Source organism: Bos mutus, chromosome 5, assembly GCF_027580195.1.
Source record: "Bos mutus isolate GX-2022 chromosome 5, NWIPB_WYAK_1.1, whole genome shotgun sequence".
In the NCBI taxonomy this organism is placed as follows: Eukaryota; Metazoa; Chordata; class Mammalia; order Artiodactyla; family Bovidae; genus Bos; species Bos mutus.
In genome coordinates this window covers 46,619,894-46,644,958 of record NC_091621.1, presented here as the reverse complement: position 1 = coordinate 46,644,958, position 25,065 = coordinate 46,619,894, and the positions used below count along the sequence as shown (strand labels likewise).

Below are 25,065 nucleotides of genomic sequence, written 5' to 3'. Positions count from 1 at the left end.
TGGTTGGATGGCATTACGGGCTCAATGGACATGAGTTTGAACAAATTCCAGGGGTGAAAGACAGGGAAGCCTGGCGTGCTGCAGTTCACAGGGTCTGAGCCGAACACCACTGAGTGACTGATCAAGTTTTAGAGGACTTCACACACCCAGGACTGGTAAAACTTGCTCCACAGCAACATACCATGTGCATTTTGGTTAAATCATCCATCTCCCTGGTTATGTTAGATATTACCCAATTCTTGTTTTAGTGTGCTGCCCTTCCCCCACCCCCTACTTCCCCTTCTATATTTTTAAAGATCTAGGGCCTTTTGCTCGTATGTTTTTTAGAACAATTAAGTTTCAAACTCCCTCCACACACCTTTGTCCTGTTGCTTGGATTTGGGGCAGTTCCCAATCTTCCTGATCACTAGATTATATAAATTACCTCTTTGGAGTATTTTGCTTCTATTTAACATTTCTATTCCATTTCACTAGAGAAACCTTACTTCCAAGTTCTTGATACTCATTACAGTTTTAAGACAAAAAAAAATCAGAAGTGATTGAAATAAAAACTTAATGGCTACAGATTCAGAAAAAGTTGGTCTCCAGTGAACGAAAACTTCCTAACAGATCTGAAGACAGTCCAACTTGTCAACTTTCTCAAAAACTTGAAAATGTGAGGTCAGGTAGTTTGAGATAGCAGACTCAAGTTTTTTCATTCAAATCAAAGCCACAAAAATGGTAATTGAGACTAGACATTTATTCAACAAATTATTTAATAGGCACATAATAAGCTCCAGGTATTGTTCTAGGCACTGGAGATACTGCTCATGGAGGTACACTAGTGGGAAAGACTTCTCAGACACATATATTCATCAGTAAGTACTTCAGGTGAAAGATGGAAGGGTGGGTCACAAAAACTGGTTATTTCATATAAAAAATGGGGAATTTCCTTACTCGTAATTCTGGTTAATAATGGACCCATGGATTCACAAGCTTTCTTTTACCAAAGATGGAAACAGGCTAGAGAAAAATACAAGCACTTGCTCAGAGTTAAACTACTGCTTTCAAACACATTTCTAGGCTTATTACCTTTGTGAAGGTGAAGTACCTCCTTTACTTGTGGCTCTTTTTGAAGCTGGAAATAATTGACCAATAAAAGCTTGTTCACTCCTGGATGAGGTCCACTATGCTCAAGAACTTAACACTAATAAGGAATGAGGGTCCAATTCTGGTGTACCAGACACCTGGCTATCATTAATTCCTCTATTTCCCATTCTCAAACTTCATCTGGTAAAGAACAGGCAGCATCAAGTTATTTACCGTAAATATCATGAAGGAAGACAAAGAAAACAAGGCACAAAACCAAGTTAAATGCATTTTATTTTTTAAGTTCATTCACAAAACTGAATGATTGATTCAAGCTGCACAGCAGGTAGTAAGTAACTGCATGGCAGTGACAAATCAAGCACCAAGAGGCTCAGATAAAGGTCCTCATAAGGATGTTTCTGCAAAAAGAAAAAAGTACATAAGCAGATGAAAGAATCTACCATTATACCCATTCTCTTCACTGAGAATCCCATTGTTTTAATAGTGTTTGCTGGCTAGTCTGTTAGGTAGATAACAGATCAAGCTATGAGACCTCTCTAGTCTATGAGGGACAGCTTGTCATTTTTCTTTGGGAATACTAAACACTGTTGCTTTATAAAAGCTTACCTTTTTATCCATGAGCTTGGCCTGAAGTTTCTGGATTTTTTAAAGAGTTGATATGCCTGTGATAGCAGAGTCCTCCCTAGAAAAGTAAACAGCCTTTAGAACTAGCTTTTTTTCTGAGACAAGTTCCATCTCAGGCTAACCCCCCACCTCCCACTAACGGCCCACCCAACCTCCCACAAGCATTTGGGGGAAGATTCTAATATTACTTTGAGCCATTGTTTTAAGGAAATAGATCAAAGGAAGGTAAGAAATATAGAAATTAAAGGGTAAATATATATCACAGTAGAGGTAATTTAAAAAAGTGCTCACTTCCTTCATTTGGGAGCCACCAAGAGTAGGGTGTCAATTTAAAGCAACTCAGTTCCAGAAAAACCAAGTTCAGCTTAACTGGACTAGTTTTGGCTCAATATATTAAGGAAAATGAGAAGGCTGGATTTTAGAGAGCTATATGGATGTAAGTAAAATCTGTTCTTACCTATCAGCATAGCAATAAAACCTTTTCTCCTGGTTCTGACTGCTAGTCCTAAGAGTCAGGTGTGCCTTACTCTTGTCTGCCTCCTTCCTTGCGATGGTCACTGAAACTTCTCTCTCCTAGCTTTCATGGAGTGCCGTGGCCTGCCCCTGGCTTATCTGTACTCCACATACCACAAGTGTCTACTCTCAGCTGTAGAGTGTCTGGGCTCGGAGCCATTCGCGCTATACTTGCTAGCAGTTCCTAGTAGCTGAAACATCTCTCCTGGATCTTTAAAGGCATTGTCACGAATCCTGAGGTATCTGCAAACTCCCTCAATAGTTAAGGTTCCACCTGCCATTGCAAACTCAGCCAATATCAAGCCCATGGAACTATTACCCATGCTTTCCCACCCACCTCCACCTCCCACCCAACCCCACCCCAACCCCACCCCCCAACTTCCAGGTAACACACCCATGGGATGGAGTACACAATCCTAGTGGTAAACAATTATCTATACTACTAGGTACAATGGCACTGAAATTGAGGGCACCAAAGCGAGGGCTCAAAGGAAGCTATGTACAAATAACAATGATTGGATAATAACGTTATAAAGATTTTAAAAGTCATTTTCTATACAAGCAACATTTTAGGATGGTTGTGTGATCTTGTGCTGTATTTAAAGGAAAACTGCAGTTAGCATGTATTTAAGTAGACAATATGGTTTCTCACCACATTAAATTCTAATCTCCATATAGTAAGTGGTCAATCCATAAACCTCTATAAAGACCCACCCAACCAGGACAGAAACTGCAGTTTTCCTTTAATGTAAGCCTTTTTTTTGTGTTGAATAAAATTCTTAATGGCACTAGTCAGTTTTAAAAAAGGTCTTCCCCCAAACTTCTAATTTGTGGATTTACGAGGTGGCATTAGCCAGCAGCTGGTTTCTATTCTCTGGCAGAGTTTTGAACTTGAATTGATAGAAGCATTCAACATCAGGGGTAGAGGGTAGGGAAGGTCCAAAACTCTGCCAGTCCCGAATCCATACAGTTGTCATTCCATTCAAGAGGGTATTAAATCTTTTATTGATTACACATGATAATGGATGATACACAAGCTTCATTCCCATCTATAACTTTATCTGGTACCATAATTCAATTTAGATATATTGCATAGGATGTGCCAACAATCATTAATAACCAAAAAAAATAAAAAAAAAACTCCATGACTTTGCATGGGTGACCCTTTTAATGGTGGACTCCAGGTCACAACACAGTAACTGTCAGTTCAACTACACCAAGGTTCTGAAGACAACAGCTTCTCCACCAAGCAGGTTGTAAATAAATTTCAAATGGAACCTGGCATCACCCTGAAGGAATTCTAACTTCACACTGTTGGGGTAGTTTACCAAAATGGCTTCAGAGTAGACTAACTTTACACAGCACATTAAAAAAAAAAAAAAGACATTTATTCAGCGTCATGATCAGACTATTACATTTAGCAATCAACAGCATGGGTGCAAAAAAAAAATCTACATTAAAACCCTTTGTTGGAATGCTTTACACTTTCCACAGAACAGAAACTAAAATAACCTGTTATACAATTAGTCACAAGTACAGTCCTCGAGTTTTTTGCCCATACACATGAGTATTGTCTAAAACATGTCTTCTTTGTAGCAGCTAGGCCCTGCCACCACTGTGCTTGGCTGAGTTCACAAATCTGTTGTAACCTGTAGCTTCCCTGTCACTTCTCTGGCTCTCCTCTCCTGCTAAGCTTTGTTTCCTGTTGAACAATATGGAATAAAGTTGTTAATCTAAACATATTAAGACTCAAGGCTACAATCCAATAGCAAGTTGTTTCCCACAAATTTTGCTGATCTGAATATTAACTTAATATCCACAATTTTACTGTAATTATAATGTTAACTATGTTGCACTGCTCAGCTATATTAGGGTTACTGGGTTCATTATAAATTACAATTAAGTGAGAATAACAACAAAAAAAGGTGTTCACTTACCTGGCAGTAATTAAAACCTTCTGCCACTGCCATAGCTACTGCTGCTGCTGGAGCCACCATAGCCACCTAAGAACAAAATTTATTCTCTTAAGCTTTAGAAGTACGAATAGTAACGATGTTTTTATAGTTGGGGCTTAACCTATTTACATTGTTTAAGTTGAAAATCACAGGTTGGGGGAGCCCAACTCAAACTATTTTAACTCAGTCATTTAAAATTTCCTCAACGTTTTAAATTGTCAGCATTTTGTTTTCCACATTTCCTAAACAATTAGTTTAGCCCTCCAATACCACATATATACCATACCTTGGTTTCGTGGTTTGGCAAAGTATTGGCCTCCACCACCATAGGGGCCAGAACTTCTGCCTCCAAAGTTTCCTCCTTTCATGGGTCCAAAATTTGAAGATTGATTGTTGTAATTGCCAAAATCATTGTAGCTTCCGCCACCTCCAAAATTGCTTCCTAAGAATGGAAAAGAGGACCTTTATATGTTATTCAGGGAAAATGAGAAATCCTAGTGTTCAGGGTAAAAAAGTTGCTTGATCTGCCTTGCTCCCAAACTTCTGTGGCTCCAATTTCAATCATCTTTGTATTTCATGTGCAAGGCACTCAATTGAATAATCCAATTAACTAAAACTTCACCCAACTCACCATGGCATAACAAAAGGTACACATTCTCTCGCCTTTAAGGCCTTCACCCAGCCAGGGGCACAGCAAACACATGCTGGATACATCAACTAAGCGCCTAAGATCCCAAGAGTTAACACTAAATCCTGCTAGACGCTAATCTAATTCCAATTGAAGACACCACTATCCACTTAACCATCTATCTATTTGGGAGTGAGGCGGCCCCAGCTTAAAGCTAGGAGGAGGTAGCATTGCAAGCCCATTAAAAAAAAGTACCATGCAGCACAACACACAATGCTTTAAAACCATCAAATCCTCCTAAGGATAAACTCTAAAAAGCTAATCTAGCTATTGCACCAAGTACTTGGATCACTGGATACCTACCACTACCACCGCCAAAGCCGCCTCCGCCTCCACCGTTGTTATAGCTGTCATAGCTGCCACTCCCGCCATAGCCACTGCCCTGGTTTCCATAACCCTGTCCACCACTTCCATAGCCTCTGCTTCCTCCAGAGTAACCAGGGCCGCCTCCTCCATAACCACCTACAAGAATACAAGTCTTCTCAATAAGACAAAAGTATTCAGCAGTCAAATTCTGTGCAAGCATGGCTAAAGGCCTGCTCACAACATGCTATTAGATCATTGTTGAGCTTATCATGCACTAGGGTTTTAGTCTCTACTAACCTATTCTAAAGGTTGCCAAAATTTTTTACCTGTGGTTCTTTAAAAAAACTTACCGTCATTACCAAATCCATTATATCCATCCCCACTGCCACCATATCCGCCACCACCACGGCTGCCACCAAAGCCACCTAGAAGAAAATGGAATTTAAAAACCAGGTCTAAAGTATGTGGACTGCATACAAGTTACCTTATATTAAGTATAAATTTAAGGAAGCATTCAATTAGAACTATTTCCATATTTAACAGTTACTTGTTAGAGAGGAGCCAGAACTATATCTGGATTAAAATGTAACTTTCAACAAGTCATCAAGGGATCATTACAATTTTACCATTAACTCTTTATTAGTAAACTATAGCCAAAGATACCTCGACCACTGAAGTTTCCTCCACGACCAAAGTTGTCATTCCCACCAAAACCACCTCCACGACCGCCACCAAAGTTTCCAGAACCACTTCGACCTGAAGAATCAAGATGAGGTGTTGGGCTATACAGACAGACTGCAATTATTCAAAATTATGTTTACGGTTTAGTTAAGTAGCAAACTCACCTCTCTGGCTGGATGAAGCACTAGCCATCTCTTGCTTAGACAGGGCTTTTCTCACTTCACAGTTGTGGCCATTCACAGTGTGGTATTTCTGAACTACACGATTTTGGAAATAAACAGGTCATCTCAGAATTCAGTATACAGCATAGATTTCAGAACCGTTAACAAATGCCAGCCACCTGATACTTACTGACAATCTTGTCTACGGAGTCATGGTCATCAAAGGTTACAAAAGCAAAGCCTCTCTTTTTGCCACTGCCTCGGTCAGTCATGATTTCAATTACTTCAATTTTCCCGTACTGTTCAAAATAATCTCTCAGGTGATGTTCTTCAGTGTCTTCTTTAATGCCACCAACAAAAATCTTTTTCACAGTTAAGTGGGCACCAGGTCTTTGAGAATCCTAATGTAAGAAAAATTAACCTATGTTATTGAAACCTATTTAAGTTAGGAATATTAAGTCTATTATACCCCCACATGTAAAGTCCTCCTAGTGGAAATCCTTCAAATGACTAATGCAAGAAGGAAAAAGGTACTTACTTCTCTTGAGACGGCCCTCTTTGGTTCCACAACTCTTCCGTCCACCTTGTGTGGCCTTGCATTCATGGCCGCATCCACCTCCTCCACCGTGGCATACGTGACAAACCCGAAGCCTCTGGAGCGCTTGGTGTTTGGATCCCTCATTACCTTAAAATGTTTAATACGTGTTAAGACCCCCGAAATGGTTGACTTTTCTTCCTTGACTAAGGTTAACAAGAAACTTTATTACCAACAGTTTATCTCAAGTCCTTCCTTTTCCCATTAACCATCTGCAGTAAATTAGTTGGGTGCTTTTTTACTCAGTTAAAGCCACTCCATACGTACAGCTACCATCCTATTAGCATTCAAACAACAACCGCAGCAACTTAAGCCAAGGAAACCAACTAGTTCTACAGCCCTTTGTCTCTTTCGAGTCTTACCACACAGTCTGTGAGCGTTCCCCATTGCTCAAAATGGCTCCTCAGACTCTCATCGGTTGTTTCAAAGCTCAATCCTCCGATGAAGAGCTTCCGCAGCTGTTCGGGCTCTTTGGGAGACTAGGAGAGGAGGAGGGGAAGAATTAAGCAAGGCTATAACGCAAATTATCTTTCAGTTGCAAGAAAACAGATAGCAACGTAGGAAGCACTTGTTCCTTTGGGGCGCAACAAACCACGTGTTTCTCCCCACTGGGGGAGGCAAGATGTTGGGGGCTGGGTGGGCTCGGAGGCTCTGAGCGCATGCGTCCCTTACTCTCCCTCCGACGCACGCGCAACAAAAGGACTAAGAAAGAAAACTACATGGCCCACATCCGTCTGTAGCTGCTCTTTTAAAAAGCAGCCCATTGGGACAAGGTAAAAAGCAGACTAAATGTGCCTAAGAGTTTTGCAAGGGGCACCGAGCAGGCGTGATTGCTAAGGGTCGCAAGACAGCAGCCTCATGGCGACGAGGACAAAATGGCGACCTCAACTTAGGGAGGGGGAGGCCCGGGCAGCGATCGAAGAACCGTCGACAGGGCTGGGGCAAGCAGGCAAACAAACTGCACCCTGCTAAACTCAGGAAAGGAAGAGGAAAGGATATTCAGCTGGGGAGGGCGTCTTACCCACCTCTGATTTAGACATGATGGCAGTGGAGGCGGGGAAGACTTCAACGATGCTTTCTCGGCGGCGTCCACGGGCAGAAAGGAGTAACCTCACGAATGTATCTGCCAGCCTACCTTCGGCCTCCCTTTTTTATCCCGCCTCCGCGCTTTCGGCATTGGTAGACTCCGCCCCTGAATAGCTCTGATTGGATATTTGAAACAGCTTTCCCCTACCATTGGTCTCTGGTGTTGCATTGCTGTGTAACGTCATCCATTTGGGCGTTCTACGCAGTCTCCACCCCTCGGGGTCTATTGGCTCTCGAGTAATATTATTCTTAACTAGTGTGATTGGCTAGTAATTCAATCATTCATGTTCGAATGTACTTAAGTTATTTAAAGAAACTTTTTAATCCTCTACGGCCTTAAATGTTATATTCAGTTTACCTGGCAAACCATGATTAATACTATACATCAGAAAAGCAGTTAGCAAGTTACAATATTTTCTTTTTTTGACAACGACTGCCTGCTGAGCGCATGTGTAGGAAAATGGCGAGTTTACGCAGGCGCGTAAGAAGTTCCGTTTGGCGCTAGGAACACGTGAAATGGCGGGCAGAAGACGGCGGCGAACCTAAGGCGCCTGCGTAGTGGCGGGAGTTGGGCCCCTTTTGCGCAGGCGTAATGGGCGGGGAAAGGGTCCGGTCTCAGGATTGGTCGCGCAGGCGCAGGGAAGGATCCGTTTTGGCGGGCGGTTGGCGTTGCGCAGAAGGCGGCAGCGGCGGTGGCTTGTGGTCTCACCACAGAAGAACAGGGGAGACGTTAGCGTGAGTGGTCGGTCTCGATCCCGGGTAAGTGGCGGACAGTCTTGCCTACGCATACGAGGTCTTGAACCGACTCCAATTGGTCCCGTTATTGTGTGTAATGAATGGACCGCGGGGTGGGGGATCGTGAAGGGGGAGCGGTGGGTCCACCCAACCAATGGAAGAACAGGGGCGGGATGTTTTATCCCCGTAGGTTCTGTGGAGCTTTGCAGCCGAAGAGTTTGACTGGCGAGTGTATAGGCCAATTGGGTCTGCCTTTAGCTGCCGACTGACCGGTCCTTGGGCCATCGGTATGTAGGAGGAGGGCTTGCTCCTCCTGAGCAGCGGCTCACTGAGCCAATGAGCACGAAGCGCGCGGTAGGTTGGGCTCCTCGGAGAGGCAGCGGTTTGACTCCAGTGGGGGATGCGGGAGTCGAGCGCTTAAATGGATAGACCAAATCTGGAGCCAGTAGGCACACAGCCTATTGAAAGCGCTCGGGCTGACTGCCCAATCAGCGCTCCAGCAGAGGGAGGTCTTAGATTTGGGGATGCGAGGATGAGGAGTCACTGCCTGCGATGTCGCGTGGGGGTGGGTATTTTATCCACAATGGTTTGAACGAAGCCTTTGAGCTTCCAGGCCACACACTTATCTGGTAGGGAAGCTGTAAGTTTGGTACTGAATGCCTGAATTTTGGCTTTTGTTTTCCCACATCGGTACATCCCACAATCCCACATTTTTAGGTTGGGGGGTGGGGACAAGGAATGTTTTTTGACTTTGAGAACTTCTTTACGAAGACTGCCTTGAAATATTAGAAAGTGTAGGATAAATCTCTTTGTACTGTTGCGGAAAGGTACCCAGGAAAAGTCAACATAATAGTAATAATGCATATTTCCACGGACAAAGAGATTTGTAAATCCATAGAAAAAGTTTTGGCAAGCTAACATAACAAAGGGTGTTACCTCCAGGGTTACAGTGGGATGGAGACAGGTTGGATCTCCAATGTTTAAATCTTTGCAGGGATAATAATTTGTAATTAAAGTTAAAATTTAAAGCCAATTGTTTTTGTGTTTTTTAGTTACAAGCAAGTACTTCTCACCTCAAAAAAGTGCTGTTTTTCTGTTAAGAACTAAGGTGACCCTCGATTTTAAAATGCAAATTTTGAAAAGGTGACTCTGAGTACTTGCTAGGCATCATGCTAAATGTTTTACAAGCATTGCCCATGTCTCCAGAGTCTTTTAAGTTCTTCTCTGAGCATCTTTTCTCTGCATCTGTATCTCTCTCTTTAATCCATTACAGATCTCCTAAGCCCTTTCTGCTGTTCCTTTGAGGACATCTGGATTTAGATAAAAAAACAAGTTGCTTAAGGAGGTTAATGCTTAGGATGTTGGAGATAGGACTCATTCATCACCTGGGTTGTTTTTTTTTTTTTTTTTTTGCCTTTTGATTTTATTTCCTTCAAAGTATTTTATAAGTAGTCCATATCGTGTTGGTAATGGCCATTCTACTCTGTCCAGTATTTTTTAGTAAAATATTTTAATTACATATTGACTGTATCAGAGTCTATACTGCTCTATTATTTACTGATTTATTGTCAAAGAGAAAATCTTTAAATATTGTAATTAATTCAGATCCACATGAAATACTGTTATGAGTAGAGACTTTTCTGATATACAAAAGGAAGATGATTTTAACTGAGCTTATTGTGAACAGAGGAGAGATTTTCCTGTTTGGCACTTGCAAAAGGAAAACCTATTTTGTACTTGCTTGTAAGCTGTTTGTAGGTATTCTAATAATGTAACTACTTCATTTATAACATTTATAAGAACTAAAGTGATAACAGATTAAGGGTGAAAAAAAGTGAAAGCTTTGGTTGTTCAGTCCTGTCTGACTCTTGCAACCCCATAGACTGTAGCCTGCCAGACTTCTCTGTCCATGGAATTGTCCAGGCAAGAATACTGGAGTGGGTAGTTATTCCTTTTTCCAGGGGATCTTCCCGAACCAGGGATCGAACTCGGGTCTCCTGCATTACAGGCAGACTACCGTCTGAGCCACCAGGGAAGCCCCATCTGTCCCTGATTTATTTAGGTTTGAAAGGAATACAGTTTTGATCTACTACAGAGTTTTTCAGTCTCAGCGATATTGACATTTTGAGCTTAATAAATGCATCTCACCTCCCCCACACCTCTTCTTGGGACAATCAGAATGTCACCAAATGTCCTTTGAGGGAAGAGTGCAAAATCTCCACTTGAAAACCATTGATCTGAAATGACAGATGGTAGAATCAATTATCTTGTCAAAATCTTTTATTTTACCAATTGGAATTTAGAGATAAGATAGGTGAAGTGTTTAGGAAATGTTGATTCTCTCTTCAGATGTAGAGTGATCACTGTTTGATTGGATAAAAGGAAAGCTACATTAACGTTTTTACCATTTCTTTCCATTTAAACACTGATTGCATCTTGTGTTTGGCTTCCTAAAATAATGGCAAATAAGTTTTTGGAGAGGTAGACTTTGCTTCAGATGCTTCTTACATTCTCATCTGACTTAATCCTCTTTCCTTTAAAGTTTCACTATACAAACATACCCAAAGCATTCTGACATTTTCTCATTTATAGTACTCTATTTCATTTTTTTAAAAACACAGGTTGATTTCTGCTGAACTGATTTTTCAGCTGTTTAGAGACCCATACTTTGGGGGAAAAGAATTACTTACTTGAAGAACAGGTAAACCAAAACATGCCTCCCTAGGTTACTCTCTCAGTAGATTCCTTTCATCTCCAGCCCTGCCTACTTTGGTCTATAAACAAATTAATCAGTGATCCTTAATTTGATGTTTTTTAATGGTATGTTTTTATTTGAAAAATTTCAGGAATTGTACCTAGACTTTTTGGTTTACTGTGATGTGTGAATAAAAGTTGCTTGTTTTATTGTAAGTTCTCTTACACTGTCATAGTTAATGGGTCTGATAAACATTTCTCTCTGGTGGGGAAATTTTGGTGAGTAGTTTTTAATTGAAATCTGAGACTATCATATTGAAAATCCTAAGTTTAGACTTATTTCTTGCTTTTGGAGAACTTGGTTTGATTGTTAACTTGTACACTCTGTTAACAATACAAAGTGCTGAGTCTGTGTTACACAAATTTCAGACACTTGTGCTTAGAACTTAGAGGCATATCCTGTTGCATCCAAACATAAAATGATTGTTGCTGCTGCTGCTACTAAGTCGCTTCAGTCGTGTCCGACTCTGTGCGACCCCAGAGATGGCAGCTCACCAGGCTCCCCCGTCCCTGGGGTTCTCCAGGCAAGAACACTGGAGTGTGTTGCCATTTCCTTCTTCAATAAAATGATTGTTATCTAAAAGGAAAATGAAATCCAATAGGTAGAAAGCTTCTCTCAGGTAGGAGGTGAGCAGGATGATAACTGGGGAAGGACAAAGACAGAGCATACCTTTGAATTGACTGGATTTTTATATATCTAGGAAAGTTCTGGTGATTTTCAGAGCCCTTGACAGTATTTCTGGAAAAGAGAGAACGGTATCCAGGATACAGAGGTTTCTGAGGAAGACTAGTATTTTTTGCTTTTACCATTTATTTAACCACATGGCATAATTTTTATATCTTATTGAAATAGCTCATATCACATCTCCTGGTAAAGCATTTTTTTCTTGTCCTTTTATTTTGTCTGTTTTCATTTCCAGTCACCTAACATGAAATTGGGCCTAAATGCTCTGGATGTTGACTTTAAAAGCAATAAATTATAGTGCTAGATATCATTTATAACTGACTCAGTGTGGCTGATATTTACACATTGTTATTGATGACCTTAGACTCTGGGCAATTGTCTTTTTTCTCTGACATAAATTGATTTCCCTTCCCTCCTTGTAGAGGATGGCTTTAACTGATCATTGTACTAATGGGAAGGAGTCCAGGTCATCCTGAGAAGAGTTGGCTTGTGCAGAGTCCAGGACGCAGATTTGTTGGATTTCTGTAAGCCACTCGAAGCCACATATTCATTTCTGATGACAACTTTACACTTGTGTTGGCAGAACACCCACAGTGACAACTGTTGCCTATGTTTAGTCTGCCCGGGAGCTCTACCAGCTAGCATGTTTGGGGGAAAACCTACACTGTTCTTGTTAGCAGCTATGTAAATATTAGACCTTTCTGAATTTGTCTTCTCAGATCTGCCATCCTTTTAAGTAAATTGCATCCTCTGATTGCCTCAACTTACCTTTAAAATGAAAGATTAAAGGATTTAGGCATTCTTTGGGTCATTTAAAGCACAGTTCTTTTTGCATCAGTAATTAGTTTTATAAATGTTTGGTTTATTATTTTTAAAATTTTATTTCCCCTGTGTCTTAGTTTCTTGTGGCTGCAATTACCACAAACCTGGTGGCTTCAAACAACAAGAGTTTATTCTTTCACAATTCTGAAGGCCAGAAGTCTGCAATCAAGGTGTTGAGCCGGTTCTGGAGGCCCTAGGGGAGAATCCCTTCCTTGCCTTTCTAGCTTCTGGTGGTTGTCTGTTTTCCTTGCCTCCTCACTTCCTGCTCAGTCTTCACGTTGCTTTCTCTATATGTCTCTCTCAGAACTCCTGCCTCTCTTAAAAAGATATGTGTGATGGCATTTAAGGCCCACCTAATAATCTGGGATAAATTTCTCCTTTCACATCTTTAAAGCACATCTTTTGCCATATAAAGTAATAGTCACAACTTTGAGGGATTAGGTCATGTATATCTTTGCGGGGTGGAGGGAGGCATCATTCAGACTACTGTACCCTGGTTCTTTAATCCCTATCCAAATAAATATTACCTAATTCAAAAAAGAAAAGGTTATTTTTTAAAATGAGGAGCAAGTGGTGGGGAGAGTAGGCAAAGGCACAGGAAACTCAAAGTGAGCAATTTGCCTTCTTTGGTCCTTAGTTTCTTATGGAAGGAATTGGCTAGGTGATAACTTATAGTTCTCTAGCCCTAAAATTTTTTATGAAGTGACTCCTACATTGTCTTGGGAGTTTATTTTTGAAGTCAATTTTAAATGCAAATCAATAACTCGTTCTTATATTTTGGGCCAATATAGTCCAACTGGTTTTCCCTAGAACTTGAGGGACAGAAAACTGAGTTGTTGACTGGTTGTCAATTTCTCAGGGTATTAACACGTGATAACAAACCTGTACTTGGGTGTGATTTTCTAAAACGAGTGTAATAGACTAGCTGAACCACTTTTCAGTCATTCCAATGAGGCTGAGGACTGTGTAGTCTGGATTTCCTATCCAGTAAGAATAGTTCATCAAACTTAAACACTTAAAGTCAATTTTACCTCAATTAAGATAAGTTTTTTTTTTTAAAGAGAGGGGAGTAAGCAGAATTTTAAGGGGGAGAAAGAACTGACAGATTTTTCTACCTGAAACTAGGTCATGGACCTAGATTTAAAATTTTTCACTTGCAGTCTTTTTTTCTTTTGGCTGTGCGGCATGCAGGATCTTAGTCCCTGCAGTGGAAGCTCTTGACCATTGGACCTTCAGGGAAGTTCTGATGTGCAGTCTTACTCTTCAGACTTACGGAGTGCCTGTGGCATCATGTTTCACTGCTAGGAAGCACACCAGAAATCATGGGATTGAGATGGTGTCATTGAAAGGACTGCTTCAAGATCAAGTTTTATAACACACTCATTATTTATTTCTTCCAGGGAGTGGAGGAACCAAATTGAATTCAAGTGTTTCTCTGATTGTAATCTACAATTCTTAGAATAAAACAAGTTCATATCTGAGCCAACGGGCATAATTATGTCGGAATAAAATGCCCTGTACAAAGAGGTCAACCCAACAGGCTAGGAAATCTATCTTTGGTTTCTGAGGCAAATCCTTGAACTCCATGTGCCTTGTTTCGCATCCCTAAATCAGTAAGACTCAACTCACCTCACAGGGAGTTGTGGAGGGTAATATACTGCTAATTTGTTCAGTATTTCACAACAATAAATTATATCTAGTAATCTGATAAACATAGGCAAGCCTCATTTATGCATGTAGTTGGAGACAAGGATAGATAAAACTTACAGATAGTTCAGAAAATTCATTAAAGTTATTTTTAACTACTACTGTTATCAAACATTTTATCTTTTGTTTCCTGTGTACTTTGCAAAGTTTTCTTATTCTTTTTCCATAACAGACATGAGGTAAGTAGGGCAAAGAGTTAACACTAATGTAGATGATGAAGGGATCAATTCATCAAGAGGAAACAATAATTCTAAAATTTACACAACTAATAATCATCAAAATACAAGAAAGAAAACAATAGAACCTTAACACCTTTTAGTTTAAAAAAACAAAACGGAAATAATGTGTGCTCTGGGGTCAGTCGTGTCCGACTCTGCAGCCCCATGGACTTAGCCTGCTAGGCTTCTCTGCCCATGGCATTTTCCAGGCAAGAATACTGGAATGGGTTGCCATTCTTACTCCAGGGGATCTTCCCAACCCAGGGATCAAACAGAGTCTCCTGCATTGGCAGGCAGATTCTTTACCACTGTGCCGCCTGAGAAGCCCATTAATAGAACAGGTAGACAGCAAAGCAGTAAAGACTTGAATAGCACTGTCAGTGAGCCTGATACCATAGACATTCATAGGATATTCCACCCAACAGTAGCAGAATATACATTATTTTCAAGTGCATAGCAGTATTTAACAAGTCAGACCATCTATCATAAATCTCAAAAGGATTTGATTATACAAAGTATGTTTTCTGGCTGTAATGGAATTAGAAATCAGTAACTGTAAGACACCTGGAAAATACCCCAAATAATTGAAACTAAACAATATACTTCTGAGTAACCCATGGATCAAAGACAAGATCACACACAAAATTGGAAAATATTTTGAACTGAATAAAAATGATGACATAACGTGTGGGATATAGCCAAGGCAATGCTTAGAGGTAAATTTATAGTATTAAATGCTTTAATTAAAAAGACAACGTTTGAGATTGACATGGACACACTGCTATGTTTAAAATGGATAAACAAGGTCCTACCATATAGCACAGGGAGTGCTGGTAGATGTTACATGGTGGCCTGGGTGGGAGGGGGTTTGAGGGGAGAATGGACATGTGTAGATGAAGGGCTGAGTCCCTTAGCTGTTTACCTGAAACTATCACAACATTGTTAATCTGCTATACCCCAATACAAATATAAGGTTTTTTTTAAAAAGGTGGAAAGATCTAGAGTCTTTCTATCTTAACTCAGAAAAAGGGATAAGAATGATTATGTTTAAGGGTACAGAGTTGGAGTAAGTAGTAAATAAACTCTAAATACCTAATGCAGGACTTCCTGGTGACACAGTGGATAAGAATCCACCACTAATGCAGGGGGCGTGAATTCAATCTCTGGTCTGTGAAGGTTCCACGTGATGCACTGCAGCCACTGAGCCCATGCTCTAGAGCCCGCAAGCTGCAACTACTGGAGCAAGTGTACCTGAAGCCCGTGCTCTGCAAAAAGAAGCTCGTGCACTGCAGCGAAGAGCAGCCCCTGTTTGCCACAACTCGAGAAAGCCCTCACACAGCAGTGAAGACCCAGTGCAGCCAAAAATAAAATTATTTTTAAAAATAATAAATCAAAAAATACCTAATGCATGGTATCATGAATATGGATAATATTGTACTGTAATTATATAATGTGATAAATATGACTACACTGTCTACTATATTACAATATATAAATGTATCAGATATACATGCTGTATACCTTAAAATATTATATGACAAATTCAATTTTTAAAAATCAAGCCCAAAGTAAGCAGAAGAAATAGTGAAAGTAACAGTAAGCAGAAGAAAGGAAATAGTGAAAGTAAAAGCAGTGAATAGTTGATGAAATATAAAACAAAACCAGTAGAGAATAAAATCAGTGAAAAAGTTTTTTTGGGAGAAGATAATGTAGTGAGCAAGTTTGATCAGTGAAAAAAAGACAGTAACATCAGGAATAAGGGATATCACTACTAATCCTATAGACACTGTAAGAGTTATAAGGGAGAATTATGAACAATTATGCCAGTGCATTTAATGTCTAGGATAAAATGAATGGCTTCCTTGAAAGACTACCAAAGCTCACTTCAGAAGAAATTAAGAACCTCACTATTCCTATGTGTATTAAGGAAATGGAATTTGTAGTTAAAAGCCTTCCCACAGAGAAAAACTGTTGGTCCAAATGGCTTCACAGGTGAATTTCCCCAACTTCTATAGAAGAAATAACATCAATTCTACGCAAACTCTTCCAGAAGATAGAAGTGTATTTTTAACTTCATCTACTATCAGACATTTAACTTCTCTGCTTTATATATTTAAAAGTGTTTTCTAATTTTTTTATTCCCCCACAGCAGACCTGTGAGATAAGCAGGGCAAAGTGCTAACACCTTAGGTTAAGTGACCTGTGTAGTTCAACTTTTCAGTGATCTAGTTGGGATAGGACTCCTATCTTATTCCTAGTTCTGATACTGCTGCTGTTAACTAGTTGCCCTTTTAGTAGCTTTTTTTTACAGCAGCCTTTGGGATGGTGCTAGCCACTGATGAGTGAACCAGGGAGAGACTTGGTGATACTTCAGCTTAGTTCTTAAGTTGAAGACGGGCTTAAACTCAGTGCTCATGCAATATTTGACACTTACTTGGCTCTCAATAAATATATAACCAACCAGAGAATTTTAGAGCAAGGGTCAGTATTACTATATCATCCTTTTGGCATAGGCTCTGAGTTGGGATGATGGTTGGAAGCTGGACAAAAAGAAACATCTTATTTGGCTTAAGCAATGTGTCAGAATGCTCAGTGGAAGAGCTGGGTGGTCTGAGATTGGCCATCCCTTAAGCCATTTATCTGATGGTGGCCTTTCTTTGCATTTAACTGTCAATATATCTAAAGTGTAGAGCACACTTTTATGATATTGTAGCATAGTAACTCACACTTATATGTCAATAGAGACACTTGCAAAGATGTACAAGGTTCAATAATTTCTGGTGTGGGTTTGTTTCTCCTGTCATCACCCATTATGTGTTTTTTTACAGCTTTTAAATTGCCACAGAGAGAAATTGGTCAGCATCTTAATAGATGGCCAAGGAGCTGCCAAGGATACCGTTGTATGGGATGGGAAAAAGTTCAATACTGGGTTGATTTTATTTATCTAAATTGTAGGCTGTGACTTCAATATAATTCATGTTGCTAATACACCAAGGTAATGGCAGAGCACAAAACTATGCCATATGTTGAAGGAATGCTCTCTTACTCCTGGAAGTTTTACAGTCTGAGATACCTTTCTTATTCCAATTATATAAAAACTTATTGTCAGGATGTGTTAATCAGATTTTAACATACTGATTTAAAGTCTAGTACCATCTCAATAGTTACATTAGAGATTTTAGTTTATGGTTATGCAAATTAATTTTTATGACTCTTGAATGTCTTTGCTAAACTAAGACTGTGGTAGAATGTAAATTGTTAGGCATAGTAGAAGCTCTTCCTTCTAATAGAGGATATGTTGAAATGACTTGAAGAAACCATTGTAACTTAAGCTGCTGATAACCAAAATCTGTACAAGCTAGATAAGTTTGAATCTTAAAGTTTACGACTATTTGAGAAATGCTTTATGACTGTAATTTTAATTGGGGATGTGCACTTCAGTTTTCTTTTAACTCCTCCATATTTTGTGAACATGATTTGCCAAAGTGGTATGTAAAAATCTGAGATTCGCAGTCATCTACTCAAATGGTACTCTTATCCATTTTTCTTAAAATTTATGGAGAAATTGCCAGGTTCCTCATGAAAGGTGACAAGCTCTACTAGTTCATGCTTCATCATATTTAATTAGTAGAGAGGAGTGGGTGTGAGTTAACACTTGCCAGAGACTGTGGTGCTTTGAGAAATTCAGTACATTCCAAGGATAGAGGTGTTCAGAGGCACCATCTGGAAGACATTTCCCCTTAGTGGTACCAAATTCTACTTTCTCTTGAATCGAAAAACAATTGAATAGCTAACCTCTTGCCCATGATGGCTTTAGGTGTGCCCTAACTAAATTTAGAGAAAGCAGACACTTGGGAGACGAAGCACAGTAGATTGGAATGTAGGAAAAAAACAAATCCCATGTAAGATTATTTTGTAGGATTGTGATCTGGTAATGAGATATCAAGAATTTGTGTGTTACTGCTAAATATACCAATGAACCAAACATAAAACAGTTGTTCTGAGAACTGCTGTAGTACACATTCATTTATATTTTTTAATGGGGTCAGAGCTTGGAGGACAATACAGTGAAATTTATAGGGTAGCCTTTATCTCCATTTATAATGTATATGTTTTAATCTAAAAGAAGAAAAGACTCTACTCCCTTGCTTGCTGGCACAGGAGGGTTAGATAATCAGCAAATAGGATACTTTGCCCCAGAATAATTCTGTGACTGGTGGATGCAGTGCCTTGGCCTGATTTTTTAAAGGATGGAGAACTGGAGCTCTGCTAGCCAAGGGAGGAGCATTTCCTCTTTCCACACTCCTCTCTATTAATAAAGTTTGTGTTGCCTATATGTGGCTTGTTAATGATAGGGGTGTTAACGACCACAGTTAATCTTCCTCCTCAACTCTTTCCTAATCCAGTCTCTTAAATAGACATTTAAAAAGCTTTTAACTCCTCTTGAATTGGGTGCTCATGGGCTTTTGGTGGATGTGGAGTGATAGTTATCAGCCCATTTAACAAAACCTGAGACAGCCAGGACAGCTGTAATGTGCATCTCTATGCTGTGTTTTTGTTAAGATGCCACATGGCTAATACTTTGGAAATCATAAATCTAGTGGAAGAAAACATCTTTATAGAGGGTATTTTAGTTTTATGCTGTATGTGTGGCAAACCTAAAACCATTGGTACTTCTAGATCTATGAAGAGCAAAGAATACAGACCAGATTAAAACGGTTCTGTAAATTTGGTTTCTTTTCATCTTTTTATTTGCTACAGTGGGCTATAAAGAGGACGCCTTGAAGACAACGCTGTAGCTGACAGTTTAATCTTCACATAAGCCAACAGCTTTCCCCAAGGGCCTTAGGGGAGACTTGGGAGTTTCTCAAGCCTGGACCAACGGAAGTCTCCTGTCAGTGGCATATTTAATTAATACATGTGAGAGGGACCTTTGCATATGCCCTTGCCCTTTTCTGCTCTTTAGAATGACTTTTTTTATAGAAGATTTGCGTTCTTAGTGTGCTTATAAAATTTATATTAAAATTCTATAAAAGAGCTCATTGATTAATGCATTTTGACACTTGGTTTGACTACCCACAATAGTTCAGCGGGTAGTTCAGTGAGGCAACTTAGCAGTTGCTTTTGTTACTTTTTAAACAATACAAAGAAAGCTTAGAGAAAGACTTAGGATTATTATATATAGGCATGTGTGTGTATTTTGGCTGCCCTGGGTCTTCACTGCTACGCACAGGCTTTCTCTGGTTGTGGTCAGTGGGGGCTTCTCTTCATCGTGGTGCGTGGCCTTCTCATTGCGGTGGTTTCTCTTGTGGAGGAGCACAGACTCCAGGTGTACAGGCTCAGTAGTTGTTACTTGTGGCTTCTGGGCTTCAAAGTGTGGGTTCAGTAGCTGTGAGTGCCTGGGCGTAGTTGCCCTGCGCATGTGGAATCGTCCTGGACCAGTGATCGAACCTGTGTCCCCTACATTAGCAGGTGGATGGATTCTTAACCACTGCACCACCAGGGAAGTCCTAGTGTATATATATATATATATATATATACACACACACACCCCTTACACTGTGTATACATAAGTATATACAGTGTGTGTGTGTGTGTGTGTGTGCTTTTGCTTGTAAGTCGTCATGAAAATGCAAAAGCCACCAGGACAACTGACATTGATAAGCAGTGAATGGAGGGATTGGGCAGAGTACAGAAACCAACGGTCTCATGTGAGTGGTTCTCTGCTTCCAGTATTGATCTCTTAATGCAAACAGTTAATCATGACATCTGTTGTTCTTCTGGGTTGCCCCAGCTTTCTGTGATGCCCTCTCTAATTTCTGGGGACTGGCAGTTTTTACCTTTTTTTTTAATCTTTTACCCTTACAATGTGTGGGATTTTTGGGTCCCTCTCTGCTTCACCTCCTCACCTCTTCCCATTTTCTCTTTTTTTTTTTTTCTGGAAGATTTCATCTGTTAAAGAAGTTCCCTGTCATCGACTTGGAATGTACGTTCTGACTGCCTGACCGCAAAGGTCTTTGATGTTTGTCCAAGGCTGAATTCTCACCAGATTCCCTGGCTTAGGTGTTTTCCCCCAGCACACAGGGGCTTGCCTGTAAGATGAATTTGCCTTGTATCATTGATATGAAGGGTTGGTGGGGCCTGCTCTTTCTCGTGATCGGATGGGCACTTAAATTGCTGGACTCTGTCTGTAGTTGTTGATGCCTTTACCAGAGAGTTCCTGTGTGTGTTCAAGAAAAGGCTGAGATATGTTATGTCTGAAAGACGGGACTTGAGAAGCTCACCACTTCCCATGGAGATTTCCATACGGATAATAAGGTTGTGCTCAAGAGGCTCGGCCTCTCTTCCTCCGGCATGGTATCGGGATTCTACCTTAATCTCTCCATCATCCTGCCAGCCATGTCTCATTTCTCACACTGGAGCACTCCCTGCTCCCAAGCTCAGCGTGAACCACCAGTCTAGATGCTTTATCTGGTCCAGGCTCTAGCCCTTAAATTGTCCGTCTGGCTTTGTGTTTCATTTGACCCTAATACACTGGGTCGCACTGTCTAAAAGAGAATTATGTCCCCTCCGATGTCTGAGTGCATTTCTCATTTCTTACTGCTGCTCCTGAGCAGATCTGTAACTTCAAGGTTAAGATAAGACACATTCCATCAGAACTATGTCGTCATCCTTGCCAGCTTCTGATCTGTGACTGTCCAGGAGATTTACAAGACAGTTGCATGCCATTCTTTACAGAATATTATGGTTGGACTCTGACTCCTGGCATCAGGCCCAATTTGATTTGTCAGCTGTTGCAAAACCCATTTCCCAAAGAGAAAGGGATCTTAGCCATGTGCATTTTAGCCAGTTCTTAAGAGTGGGAAAGAGGGAATTGATTTGGTTCTTTATTTCTTGATGTTTTAAGGAGAAAGATGGGACACCAGAATGTTTTTGTCCGTTTCCTCATTGGATTCCCTTGTTTTCCCTGAAAGGTTTCACTAAAATCTTACTATTGCTGTCATTCTTTCCTGTCCCTTATCCCTTCACAGAACTGCTATTTTTTCATTCTGCCGTCTCCAATGTTTTCCTGAGTTTTAAGGACTAAGAATTTTGCCCTTGAGAGAAAAGGTTACCTGCCTTTTCTCTGAAAGTTTATTGGTTTACCAGCAGCAGGTTAACAAAGACAAGGTTCCTCCTTTCTTGCTCTCTAACATGTTGAACTGCAGGAGTTACTCCATGTAATATGGCTTAATGGCTTAGGAATTTGGAAGGTCACGTATTTCCTGCTGCTGTTGTATTAGGCCCTGTAATATTTTATAAACGCTTCTCTTGGGGGACTTAACAGCCTTTGGTTTCAACATAAACTCACCCTTTCCCTTGGAGGTAGGCAGTGGGGATTTATTTGGCCCCCTTTAGTGATTCTGGGGTTAGACCTAAAATTTATTTACTCAGGATCACACATGGCAAGTTAATCACAGAATCACAACTCTGATCTAATTCCTTTGGCATTGTTTTCATATCCCTTAACTATGAAAAGTTTTAAAAACTTACAAAGAGTTGAGAAAGGCAGATTTTACTCAGATTTCCTGATGAGTCTATTCAAAGTTGAAGAAATTCTTATAGTTGAAAACTGCCCATTGTGCTCTCATACCCTACAGTTTCTTATTTGATAGGCAGAATAATCACCATTCTTTTTTTTTTTTCCCCCTCAGTTGGGTTCTTTGCTTTTGATTGTCCCTTATTCATACTCTCTTGTGGCAGCAGCCTTTGTCTCTAAAAGACTCATATCTGTAAAGAGAGCAGAGTTGTGGAGCTCTCTAAAATGTTCTTTAAGGCCAGCAGAAAGGAATATTCACAGGACTGCAAGTCTCTTAAGTCTCTTTTCTTTATCTCAGTCCTCCTTTTCTCAAGTATTAGGAATTTTTAATACACGGGGTTTTTATTATTATATTGTATAATTAATGTTCCAAGTGGGTAATTATTTAAAAATGTGTTTTATAATATTACAAAAACAACTAATGAGAAGTGGTTTTCAATTAACAGTAATGGTTGTGACTGGACTGTTCCTTTCCCTTCTGTTTTTTAAAACTACTGGAGAATTAAATTGTTTTCTGTCTATAATTTCAGTTGAAATTCGGTAGTGCTTCAAGTCTCTAGATTCTGTTTCTGAATCTAGCAATCCCCCAAGAAGGAAAGTTGTATAGTATCTTTGAAATACTTCTCCCTTTCCTGTTACTCCCTGCACCTCCCCCGCCTCCCAGTTTTAATTAACTGTTCAGTGACAGATGGTAGAAAAGGCCTCGCCTAAAGTGTTCCTGGCGGGCTGGATTAGGGGGTCGTAGTTTGTCCTGATCTTGTTGTAGAAGGATCTAGCCTTTCCCCGCCCCCACTTCCAGTTGAGCGATAATCCTGTTAGATCTTAAAATGCTATTGATTAAATTCCCAGTGCTCTTAGAGAAATAAGCACAAGTTCTGGATTTAAAAACCCAAGAGCCAATTCCCTGGAGCTCTGAATGCCTTAGACTTGAGGCCAAGGGAGGTACCTTCCAACTTCTCCACCCTGCCTTCACTGAAAAGGAAAGTTAAGCCTTTTAACTTTTCCGTTTGCTTCTCTCCCCCCTTAGTCTAGTAAGGCTGCCAGTTGCCATGGCAACGGACTGGGACAGCTGCGCAGTGGCGCCTAGGCAGCTGGGTGGGGGCGGGGGAGCTGCCAGCCCGCCAAGCCCCAGACCTGGGAGGGGAGGCCCCTCCTGTTAGCCCAGAGGGAAAGAAAGAACTGGGGCGATCCGGTAGGTAAAGGAGGGAACCCCCATTCATCTTCTACCTTTGGGGCTCCTCTTCTGCATGAAGGTATAAAGGGAGATTGTCCTCTTTCCTCCCTGAAACTGAAGAACACATATGTAAATCCTTGTTTTTCCTCGTGAGGCAGGGGAGGCCATAGTCACAATGCTTAACTGCATGCATGTAACCCGGGGCTGGTTTTAACCCTGGCGCTCTGACCTAAACTGCTCAGCTCCCGGAAATTCCAAGGTGAGTGGGGGTGGGGTGGGGTATTCTCCCTGGAATATGACATTTCCTGTCTCTGGTGAGGTTGGAGGCTGCTTTTATTTTAAATAAATCAGATTTTTTTTCCTTGAAGCTAAAGGACTTTCGTCTGAATTCGTGGAAAAATTATTTTGAAACTCCTTACCTTACATTCCCCCCACTCCCATTCCCTCATCCAAACGAAGTATTTTGATAAAAAGAGTTTTTTGGGTGGGCACACCTATTGCTAGTAAGTTCTGGAGGTATGATTTACAACTATATATCCTTGGAATTCCCTAAATTTTGCTAGTTTGCAGTAAATTGATTAATGCAACTTTTTATGGTACTCAAAGACAAAATTCTGAGATTAGTAGTGACCTTTCCTATTCCTGGGGTGGTCATCTGATCAGAAAGAAAATGTTTTTAGAATGCTGAAAAAAAAGCTTTAAGGTTTACAGCAAAATAAAATGGAGTTCACCTAAGAAAACAATCCCTGCTACTCTATAATCAAGACTCTAGGCACCATTTAACAAGGTTAAGGAAGAATTCTTAAAAATGATTGTGGTGACAAGGAGAGAATTTTAAAACACTAGAGTCTCTGCTGTATACCCCCTGGTTGTGCATATTTCTGAGCTTAACTCAATTTCCATTTGTGTTGCCTTGCTTCAGCTTTCCTTGGGCCTATGAATGGTTCTTCTGTGTTTGGAGGCTTCATGTTGCTGTGAGTCTGGGACCAGACCTCTGTTTTCCTCCTCCTCTTCCTTTGGCCCAAAGTCAGCTCCAGTTAAGAGGAGAGGTACCTCCTTAATATTTGGATTAGTTGAGCCTTAAGAATTACTGAACAGCCCAATGACTAGTTTTGATTTTTAGGACAAAAAAATATTTTTCTCCTCCCTGCCTCCCTCCTATCCCCAAATGAAAGATGAGGCTTAATATATTTGAGGTGTCAGCCTTGCTTTTGTGAGCTGATGGATGCTCCGAAGGGACAAGCTCAATTTGTTGAAGGGAAATGTACCGAGTCACTGAAAATGTGGTGAAACATGCCAGAGCAGGCCTTTTTTGTCCTGCTAAGAGACTGCTCAGAATGCTCAGAGCAGGGGAAAGTTAGATTTTGGTGGCTTTTCTTTTTTTTTTTCTCTCATTTTTATAGAAAATCTTAAATAGAAGGTTTTCCATATTTCTCTTCCAGTTTATGACTTGTAGACAGTTGTAGAGGTACCAGGAGTAAAATACCACACACTACTTGTTTTATGGAATCTGAAATTAGAGTTAGATAATTGTGGCCATCTAGTAATTTTGATCTTGTGAGCCAAAGAGAAAGTTGTAATTAAGAAAGTGGGGATCTGCCCATTTTTGGTTACATTCTTAGGACTCATCTGTAGAATGTTTCAAAACCCAAGAGAAAGGTACAGGGCAGCTTTGTGTACACCCACTGCATCC

General features: G+C 40.4%; 2 protein-coding genes across 7 annotated transcripts in view; one reads left to right on the top strand and one right to left on the bottom strand.

The window, feature by feature from the left end:
• Positions 1-1,344: 1,344 nt before the first annotated feature.
• On the bottom strand, positions 1,345-7,795 carry HNRNPA1 (heterogeneous nuclear ribonucleoprotein A1). Of its 3 annotated transcripts, XR_011464247.1 has the most exons (12): positions 7,638-7,795; positions 6,975-7,091; positions 6,556-6,702; positions 6,208-6,418; positions 6,021-6,113; positions 5,839-5,931; positions 5,526-5,600; positions 5,173-5,331; positions 4,468-4,623; positions 4,164-4,229; positions 1,696-1,771; positions 1,345-1,487 (listed from the first exon to the last, which is right to left on the bottom strand). XR_011464247.1 is itself a non-coding variant. In XM_014480244.2 (11 exons), the coding sequence occupies exons 1-10, from the start codon at positions 7,650-7,652 to the stop codon at positions 4,174-4,176; spliced, it is 1,122 nt and encodes a 373-aa protein (XP_014335730.1). In that variant the 5' UTR covers positions 7,653-7,795; the 3' UTR covers positions 3,208-3,928; positions 4,164-4,173. The 3 variants fall into 3 exon arrangements, 2 of the variants coding, with proteins under 2 accessions (XP_014335730.1, XP_005902150.1); XM_014480244.2 differs by lacking the exons at positions 1,345-1,487; positions 1,696-1,771 and adding an exon at positions 3,208-3,928; XM_005902088.3 differs by lacking the exons at positions 1,345-1,487; positions 1,696-1,771; positions 5,173-5,331 and adding an exon at positions 3,208-3,928.
• Positions 7,796-8,305: 510 nt separating this feature from the next.
• CBX5 (chromobox 5) overlaps positions 8,306-25,065 on the top strand; it is a 34,615-nt gene continuing 17,855 nt past the window's right edge. The window contains exons 1-2 of one of the 4 annotated variants that reach the window (XM_070370884.1): positions 8,326-8,457; positions 8,624-8,720. The gene's annotated coding sequence lies outside the window, so the exon portion shown is untranslated. Of the gene's footprint in view, positions 8,458-8,623; positions 8,721-8,766; positions 8,788-23,282; positions 23,391-25,065 lie in introns of those variants that run through there. The other 3 variants (XM_005902089.3, XM_070370885.1, XM_005902090.3) reach the window with 3 other exon arrangements.

Excerpts from the sequence above, each read along its gene's own strand:
- HNRNPA1 (XM_014480244.2), bottom strand. Across the intron at positions 6,419-6,555 it reads AGAGGGCCGTCTCAAGAGAA|GATTCTCAAAGACCTGGTGC; the intron begins GTAAGTACCTTT and ends TTCTTACATTAG. Across the intron at positions 5,332-5,525 it reads TAATGGATTTGGTAATGACG|GTGGTTATGGAGGAGGCGGC; the intron begins GTAAGTTTTTTT and ends GTATTCTTGTAG.